Source organism: Leucopleurus acutus (genome assembly GCF_964270905.1).
Source record: "Leucopleurus acutus genome assembly, chromosome: 2".
Lineage (NCBI taxonomy): Eukaryota > Metazoa > Chordata > Mammalia > Artiodactyla > Delphinidae > Leucopleurus > Leucopleurus acutus.
The window spans coordinates 97294385-97304377 of record NC_139143.1 but is presented as its reverse complement, the minus strand read 5'-3'; the positions used below and the strand labels follow the sequence as shown (position 1 = coordinate 97304377).

At 43.1% G+C, this 9993-nt stretch overlaps 1 protein-coding gene across 1 annotated transcript; it reads right to left on the bottom strand.

Moving 5' to 3' along the window:
• Positions 1–1460: 1460 nt before the first annotated feature.
• GNAT2 (G protein subunit alpha transducin 2) lies at positions 1461–9677 on the bottom strand (the record flags this gene model as incomplete). Its single annotated transcript, XM_082832572.1, has 8 exons — positions 1461–1692; positions 2231–2384; positions 4068–4197; positions 4429–4557; positions 6465–6622; positions 7363–7504; positions 7807–7849; positions 9560–9677. 8 exons carry the CDS (start codon positions 9675–9677, stop codon positions 1502–1504), a joined length of 1065 nt encoding a protein of 354 aa, XP_082688698.1. The 3' UTR covers positions 1461–1501.
• Between the last annotated feature and the right edge of the window lie 316 nt (positions 9678–9993).

Here is a 9993-nt window from a genome sequence, read left to right as displayed (position 1 = left end):
TCGGCAGTGGGCAGAGTAGTTTTCCTTATTTTTCTGGTAATTCTCCCAAGTTGGTTTCTCTTCAAGGAATCAGAAAGACTATTAAATGAATCCAATTTTAACAGCTGCAAATGTATTCTTCAGTGTATTTCAAGCTCATATGGCTCTCTAGTATCAATATTGCTAGTAGTAGCCTAAGTGTGAATGTGTATTTTTGGCAAGGAGCAGATATTCATTTTAATTGACACTTTCTTTTATATACTAAATCTTGGATGCCCAGAGCTTTCCTCACTAGTAGTTGTAAATGCTAAATCTATACTTGACTTCACCACCTCCTGTCAAGATAAATACAAGCTTTGTTTCCCCCCAAAGGAGTTCAGGGAATAATTTAATTGTTGGCCTGTTTGGGGAGATGTTGCTTTCAGCCAGGCATCTCATGGACCCAACTGCGAAGATTTTCGATGCCTAAAGCAAAATCAGCTGGCTTTTTTGTTCTCCTGAAACATGTAGTGGTTGAAACAAGGATTTTAGGATTGCTCACTTATTCTAAATTCTGTGATAGAGAAGTGGCAGCAATAAAATCATTAATACTCCAAGTGGGAGTGTGTTCTGTCCTCCAAGTTTATTCAGAACGTGTCTTGTATAGCTGATAAAGTTACTTACAGGGATAAGTATCCCTATACTTACAGAGATATAGGGAACACAGTCTTTTTGGCAGTTTGGGAGCAGAGGGATAATCTGTGCTTAATAAAAATCATTTTTGGGAATCCCCTGGAGGTCCAGTGGTTAGGACTCTGAGCTTTCACTGCCGAGGGCCGGGGTTCAATCCCTGGTCGGAGAACTAAGATCCTGCAAACAGTGTGAGCGACCAAAAAAAAAAAAGAAAGCCTTTCTGGATGTGTACCTTAGAAACTAAGAAACTCACATCTTCTATCTGGTGATTCAGGTCTCTGAGCTAAGGCACATAAAGGTCTGTTAGTAAAAAGGGGTGGTAGGTTTAGTGAGGTTCTGTTTTTAATTAGTTTTTTTGCAGACTGCAGGGAAGGTTTGCTTTTTTGTTTGGGATAATTCATCTAAAAACCTGGTGTTGAATTTCATACATGGGAGCTTTTATATAGGATTTCTTTCTGTCACTAACCACACAGCTTTTATGTGCCTTCCCCTCCTTCAGTTATGTTTGTGATCATTAGAATAACCCTGTGAAGTAGTATAGAGAAGTTATCTTCATTTTATAGATGAGGAACTCAAGGCTCAGAGAAATGAAATATTTACATTTTTGTAGTAAGTTGCAGAACCAGTACTGGAACCTGGGTCTTCTGACTCCTGGCCTTGCATTCTTTAAACTGTACTAGCTATCCCACTTTTAAAAGAACATATGAGACACAATTGCAATCATACCTACTCCATCTCCAAGGGAGAATGGATGTATTCTTGTCATGGTATATTGACCTAAAATTTTCTGCTTGATATTACCCAGATTCTGAACCTGTTTATAGAACGTATACTTGAGGAATGGTGAGAATTAGAAGAGTCCACAGTCCTTGAGGTTTTCTTTGATGATAATATCTGTAACTGCATCAAATACAAATTTGACATTCTGGGTGTCTGTGGCACAGGTCATGTGACTGTAGATTTCTTTGACATCTTTTCTCATGTTGAGGTCAAGGAATTGACTCTTGATATAATTCCCTGCATCCTCGTAAGAGTTGTTCCCTGGTTTTCCAGAAAAATAGTGAAGAAGTGGGATAAATTAACCCTTCTTAGTTGCTCACTTTTTAAGTGACTCACTTGATCCTCGAAATGTTGTATTAGACAGCTGCAGTTGGGGGCCTATTTTTAGAGGGAGGGCCCTCTCCTTTATTGCACTCCAGTGTTTCCCACTTGAGTTGAGCAAAGAAATTGAGGAGAGAGGTGTCTCTATGTCTCCACCCTTGGTTTCTGGCAGTTATCATCTGAACAGTCGGTGGGTCTCCTGAATCTAATGTCTGCTCTATTCTGGAGACATCTGAATTTAAACCTCTAACTGAATGCTCAACTTTCTTGGGTTAGACATCCAAATATCACTTGGACATTATAAAGCTCATAAGAGGAACTGAATATTAAAGGGATAAGGGATCATCAACTTGGCAAATCAGAGGAGTTTCACTTACTACTCCTTGAAGACAAGTTCCTTTATGTCTCCTTGGTATAGGAAATGAGGCAGCCACCTGTCATTACTATGAAAGAATTGTCTCCAGCCCCTGGCACTTACCATCATACTCTGGAAAACAAATGCTGAGATGGACTTTCTTGATTTTTTCCTCAAAGAGGTCCTTCTTGTTGAGAAAGAGGACAATGGAAGTAGCCGCAAAGAACTTGTGGTTGCATATACTGTTGAACAGGTGCAGTGACTCATGCATACGATTCTATTAAGAGGAAACACCATCAGAGATATCAGGTTGGGCTTATGGGATATCTGTCTACTTCCTGTTCTTGCTCCCCTTGAAGAAACCAGTGTTCCAAATGTAAAAGGAAAGATGGGGAACAGCTTATCTCTTTTTTAGTGTGGTAGAGTAGAGCCAAAGAGATCTGACTTCCTTCTAATCCTCTTTATATCACAACTGTATGATTTGGGGGAAAGTCCTGAGCTTTTCTGAGTCTCAGTTTCCCTATCAGGATTATTATGAAGGTTAGATGAGATCATGTATGCATAGTGTCCATGATAGTAGGTGGTGTATAGGTGTACAGTAAATGTTATGCAGATCTTTGGCAACCAGGGCACAGCTTAGGATTTTGATATCCTTAAGGGCTGCTGATTCAGGGTTGAAACTGGGCCCAAGTTAACATGTCCACATACATCTCCAGGATGATTTTGATAGGCTTCTGTTATAAAGTCCAAGATCTCAGTTCAGGCAGGAACATAATAGGGATTATTTGGCCCTTGTGCCAAATGGTAAGGGCTAAAGAATTTCCCAGTGCCACAGCACAAGCACTTCCGCCTTATTTCCTTCTCTGATTGCCACTTTCAATGAGTGAGAAGTAGTGCTGTAAACTGCAGAGTCCAGAGGTTACCCAGTGCCCCAAACCAGCCTATTGTTAGGGAGTAGACCTTTAGGGTCTTGAAGTGTGCTATTAGCTGACTTGGGCTCAGTCTTTTCACCTTATAAAACTAATTAGTAGCCTTTTCTCATTGCTAATACTCCTATAAAAACCCTTTAAGGCCTTCTAGACTTCAAGGTTAAAGATGGAAGAGATCTTGGAAAATGCATGGCCCTCTAAGACATTTTGGCTAGAAGATATTCAGAGTGCTCTAATGTGAACCTGAACTACTAAGGAGAAGGGAGAAGAACTGGAGCAGGAAATAGAAGGATAGAAGCTTTGTCTTCTATCAGTAAACTGTGGGCCTCCATTTATAGAGCAGATGCATTTGTAAAATTGGCATTTTCCATGCCTTTGACATGCCCTGTCTTAAACTTGGAAGGTACCTGGGTGGGCTGACACCGTTCCTGCAGAGCTCCTGTCTTGTAAAACTCCACAGGCTCAAGAGAACCACCTTCAGGTAGTTCTCCAGCTGCCAATTTAAGTGGCATGTGAGAAAACTGGTTTGCCAGTCTCTCTGTAGTCCTGTTGACACTGAGTATATATTTAGGCTTCCAAGTGAGGTTAGTATGCAACCCCTCTATCATGTTGCATAAAGATACACATCGTACGTTGTTCTTTCTGCTCTATCATTTTCATCTCCTATCCTTTACTTCCATAGGCAGCCTGGGAGACTACTAAGTAACTCCTTTGCCTTGCGAAGTTAATGATCACTTATCCCTTTAATACTCAGTTTCTCGTGAGATTTTTGATGTCCCAAGTAATACTTGGATGTCTAATTGGAGACCAAGCTCTCAGTAAATCTGGAGCTCTAAAGTGCTAACCTAGAACCTGCAGAAGAAGAGGTTTTCTTAGAATTATTTGCTGGAGACATTGGTCTGCTAGAAGACTGCTAGACTATTAGTGTTAGCTGAAATCACCCAAGTTGGGGTAATGGAGTGACACAAAGTTTAGAGGAAAGGTCACAAGGGAATTATCTATCAAAGCTGCTTGGTGCAAAGGTCACTCACCACTTCGTCATCTTCCACCAGCACCATATCATAGGCACTGAGGGCTGCACAGAAAATGATGCAGGTGACTCCCTCAAAGCAGTGGATCCACTTCTTTCTCTCTGATCTCTGCCCTCCCACATCAAACATCCTGAGAGAAGAAACACCTGTTTTCAAACGTATACCTAATGTGTGACCCACATGCACTTGGTGTTTACCCCACAGAGGTGGCAACTTTGGGGCCAGTTAGCAGTAAGATGGGAAGTGGAAAGGAAAGGGGGAGAAGTAGGAGGAAGTCAGACTGGGCTTTTGTGAAAGCCAAGAAGCATACCTATGTCCCTTTTTGGGTATCTGACATGCTCCCAGGGAACCGTGTACTCACCTGAAGTTCAAGTCTTTGACAGAAAACTTGGTCTCAATGATGCCTGTGGTTTTGACTCTGGATCGTAGCACATCTTGCTCATTAGGGAGGTAGTCAGGGGCTGTAATTCGGTCTAATTGATTCAGGTAGCTGGAAAAAAGTGATTGGCATTGATAATATTAAATTTTCCACAGCCAAAGTCAAGGAAGGTGAAGGGTTTTACCCAAAGGCATATAGCTAACTTAGTGATAGAACCAGCCTAGAATTCATATTGTTAAATATAGGAGTCTTTCCTTCAAACCCTCTTGTGTCCTTACAAAAGGAAGTGTGGGATGGGCTGAGGGACAAGCCCATTTGGGGCAGAGGTTCTGTCCCATTTAAGTCAAGTCAGATAACTTTTCCTTGTGTTTCACCTGACTACAAGGTTTTCTAGACCCTTGAATGAGACTTGGTGGTTTAAATGGGTGCCAAAATTCCATCAAGAAGCAGGAGTAGATTAAAAGAGATTTTAGAAATATATGAGATGTGAACCAGTGCAATGCATGGACCTTGTTTATATCCTGAATCAAGTTGAAGGGAAAACATTCAAGATAATTGGGGAAAATTGAATGAACACTGACTTGGCTATTTGATGACATTAAGGAATTATTAAATATTTAGATGTGATGATTATGTTGTGATTCTTTTTTTTTTAAAGAATCTTTTATTTTTTAGAGATAACATAGTGAAATTTTTAGGATGAAATGATATATCTGGAGTTCACTTCAAAATATTCCAGTGGGAAATGGAGATAAAATGAAACAAGAGTGGCCATCGGTTGGTAACAGTTGAAGCCAGGTGATTGATTGTATTATTCTGCTTTTGTATTTGTTTGATAGTTACCATTAAAAAGTAAAAAAAAAAAAAGCAGATGTGAAGTGAAAGGACTGAGAGAAAGAGGGAGGGCAAATTAAGTATATGCCAAACATTTTCACATTTAAATTCTCATTTAACCTCATAAACCTTCAAGTTTCATATCCCATTTTACAGATGAAGGAAAAATCCAGAAGAGTTAAATAACTTGTCCAGGACAAGAGACATTGTGCTATATTGTAAAAAACATTCAACTTTGTGGACAAATAGACCTGGATTTCAATCCAGCCTCTGCCATTTATCTATATGACTTTGGGCAAGTTAATTTTCTTCTCTGAACCTCAGGTTTTCCATCTATAAATAGGACTAATAAAAAATACTATCTACCATAAAGGCATATTGTGCAGATTAAATGAAAAGGTGTACCTAATGCACTGAGCAGTGCCTAGGCCTGAGTGAGTGAGTACTCCAGGGATAGTAAATGATAACTTTATTATAAGATAAGGTGATAAAACAGGGGCTAAACCCAGGTCTGTTTGCCTCTGAAGCTCATGCCCATCTATGATATCATGCTGTTTGAGGTAGGATTGATAAACTCTGTACCTTATCTTTTGGGGACCAACTTTGCATAGCTGGTACTCTCTAACGCCTGACCAACTTTCTTGGGTTTGCCCTGGCAGTTTGTGTCCTGTGCCCTGGCACCTTGACATAAGATGCTGTGGGTGAAGGAGATTTTCATTTTAGGCTAGTGGCTTAAGTACAGCCTGTGTTGCCAGCTAGAAATTTCAGCCCTGAGAGGGCCGTGATGAATCATGCCTCCTAGGAGAATGCGTGGCAGAACCGCAGGGCTGTATTAGTGTTCATGATTCTGAAAGGAGAGGCTACGTGTTTGAATTAAGAAGGCAGGGGCTGAGGGCTGTTAAACAGAGCACCTCTGTTTTGAATTTTGAGTCTTCAGCTTTGTAGGCTGCAGTGAACCAGTGTAAAGCAATACAGAGTGGTGGGAACTGTGGCAAATGTCCCAATGTAAAGGCATTAAATTCAAAGCATAGTAAAACACTGCTCAAGCCTAATAAGATAGGCATGCAGCCTGAATTCAGTCCTTGGGTCTCCAGCTGTCAGTGCCTAAAATTTTCAGCTGGCTGTGATTTCTCCTAGAAGGTTGCTGATGCCTCATCCCACCCCCTCCCCATTCAGAGTCTTACTAGGATGCCGAGTCATTGAGCTGGTACTCTGCAGCTCTGTCAAAGCAGGCTTGCACCCCACTATCCTTCCACAACTTCTTGATGACCTCCACCAGCTCGGGAGGCATAGTGCCCTCCTCAATGGAGTCAGCCAGGTTGTTGAGCTGTCGCCCATCATCCTGTAAGGCAGAAATCAGGATGAGAATTACACAGGAGTAATGGCTTTCCAGGAGGCTTTTGGGAATTCTGCTGAAAGGAAAGCATTTTGCATTGCAACCAAAGCCTAAGGTGGAGATGGTGTCCAGCAAAGATTCTAAAATAAACACTGATTAATTTTGAGGGTGCTTCTGAGATGCAGAGGGTGGCAATATATCCAGTCCTGGGATATCTAGTGGATAACAGAGGTCCCAGGGGCTTCCTCTGTGGTGTTTCCATCTTCCATCCTTAGTCCAAAAGTGAGTGTCCTGCCACAAAATGTGGGTGCTCTGCTGCAGGGAGATTGGAAGTTTAAAGACCAGATTGATCATGAAATGGACAAGATGATAGACAGGAACCTATCACCTTTGTTTTTTCAATGATTCAAATCTAGGAAAAGGACAATAACTGGAACTAGGAATTTGGCTTATAAAAGTTCCACAGCCAGGGCAAAGAACCTGAGGGGAAAAATTTAAATGGTAAAATAAGACCAAAAGGCAGAGGAAGCTGAGAGCAGATTTTTTTTTTAATGAACATTTATTATAAAGGTAGGAATTGCATGCTTTGCTAGGACTGAAGTAAAAAGATTTAAAGCTCAGCAAATGGGATTTTAGTTACATAAACTTTTTTCTGACACATGTTTCCTCGTAGCTCGTTGGCCACTGGCCTGTTCTCCTCATTAGCCTTTCCTCCCACCCTTAACCACATAGCGTTAACCACATACCACACAGCTTGCTTCAGCAAAGTCAATGCCCAGCGTGGGCATGGCCCGGATGATAGCCAGGATGGACTGTAGCACATTCCCATAGATGATGGCCTTGTACTCCAGGCATTCTTCTGGTGAATAGCCATCCTGATGAATGATCCTGCAAGGAGGAGACACCCAGCCCTTCGTTGGACCTGAGTAACCAGACCTAAGGGATTGGGACTCTGGGAGGATTTAAAGGGTCATAAGAACCCAATCTCTCTATTCTTACTGCTGTACGGAAGTGGAGAGTGAGGGACACGGGGCATGCAGATGAGGGACATTGGGAATAAGATCCTTTAGATCCTTTACATCTGGGTTCCTTAAGAACCCAGATAAAGAGCCCTTTATCCTCCATGCTTCCACTGGCTCTACTGACGTCTTCACCCTACCTCAGTCCTTTGGGGCTTTGTTCCTACTCACTTCATCTGTTTGACGATAGTGCTCTTTCCTGACTCCCCAGCACCTGCAGGGAGAAATGTTATGCTTCAGATTTCCACCAGCTCTCCCCAACCCTCCAGTAGATGGCCCGTGAGAAGTCTAAGCCACTGCTCGCTTGGGAGTCTTGTTAGGGGAGAACACATAGGGATGATTACTGCCCCAATTTCTGCCAGCTTTGAGCTCAGGCCATTTGATCTGGAATTAGAGGAGAGTTTCTCAGCCTCTGCATTATTGACACTTTGGGCTGGATGGTTTTTTCTGTGGAGGGCTGTCCTGTGCATTGTAGGGTGTTTAGCAGCACTCCAGTCTTCTAGCTGTGACGACCAAAAATGTTCCCGACGTTTCCAAGTGTCTTGGGGTGGGGGTGGAGATGTACAAGATCTCGTTGAGAACCACTGATAGATTCAGGGGAACTCCTTTAACACATTTCTACTCTGCCTATTTTTACTCAGGAGAGTGATCTTGGGGTGGGATTGGAGAAAGCTGGATCACCTCACTGAAATACTATTTTTTCGTTATCTTACTGTTTCCATTATTGACTAAAATGTTCTTAGATCCTCATTCACACCCCACTCTCCCTCTATCAAAGACCCGCATACCCTTCAGCTCTCTCCCCCACTCTATACTATCCCTGATGCCTTAAACCAACCCCCCCCCCTCCACTTATCCTGTGCTTGGTCCCTCTAAGCTTCTTACCCTGAATGTAGAAGAAAGCTGCTTAGGCTTAAAAGATCTCTCAGGGGCCTTGCCATCTCTTTCCCCTCTGTAGCCTCCTGGGCTCCTTGGAGTCTGCTTACAGAAATGTGCTCTTTAGTGTGTCCTTAGGGCCACGCCACAGATCGGCTGAGGGAAAGGAGGTGCCTTAGTTTGGGGCTCTAGTTCCCAGGCTCCTCATGGGTTTGGAAACCCAGCCCAGCCAGCCAGTCTTCTGCTATAAAGATCCTACCTGCTCCAGCTTGCCTACCTCTGTACTACCATTGGGTTTCTTTCCTAAGCCAGGTGTCCCAAACTCTATTGTTTTGGCTCTGTTTACAGCCATGATCAATTTCTGACCGACTGAGGTGCTTTTCTTTTTTCAGCACAAACCTGTGATCTGCTTAGGAGCTCATCAAGCTGATGAGCCTCCCATCTGGCAGGGGCTTTAGAGGCAGCTGCTGAATAGAAAGCCAGGAAAGGACTTCTCTAAAGACTCCATTCATCCCCACTCAGGGCTCCCCACTTCTAATATTTTTACAAATTTTTTTACTGAAAGCAAGGAGAAGGAACCAGTATACTTGGTAAGAACCATTAGGCCTATCCTTGGCACTACATGACACTGATTATATGGTAGGACTTCTGAGTCCACTGTCCTTTTCTGAGTCCTTGACTCAGAGTTTCTGTTTGTAGATTCAGTAAGTGTCTGCAAGCCCAGAGTTCATGATATTTGCTAAGTTGTTAGGTGTTAGGTTTGGTTAAATTTGGAGATGGGTGGGTGCGTCCTGGCCCTCACACACTATTCCTGGTTCAAGGAAGAGCAGAACAGTTCCAGAGTAACTTTGGCATTCTGCATCTCATTGGGGTGGCTGTGCTCAGCCCTAGAGCTCCTGATCCCCTAGCCTGAGACTGGATGGGGAGAGGAAAAATAACCTTCCATCCCTCCTCCCCACACAGTGGGCTAGAACCCACCTACCATCCAGGATAAGCAGGAAGGAGCAGTACCTTCTCCTTCTCTGGCCCATCTTCCCATCTCGCTCACCCAGCAATAGCAGCTTGACGGTCTTGGCTTCCTTGTCAGCATCCTCCTGCAGCTTCTTTTCTAGCTCTTTGGACCTCTTGGCCAGTTCTTTGTCCTCAGCACTGGCTCCACTCCCCATCTTTCTGCCGTCTCCTCCTTGGTGGCTTCCTCTGGCCCTTAAGCTTGTCCTCTAGGGTTTCCTATCTGAGAGATGGAAGATAAGGAAAAAGTAAATTGGGATCACGTATCAGTTTCTTAGTCCTCCTAAAAAGCCAGTCTGTAGGGAGCTGGGTGAGGGAGTGGGCTCTATATTCTTGTACCCTGCCTGTCTTGCCTGAGGCTACGTACCCCAGCCAGAGACCTACTTAGTCTAGGGATTGTAGCCTTTATATCTAGCAATGTGATGGGTTGAGCCAATTAAGAGCTCAATATGACAAAGGGCAAAGACCTAGGGA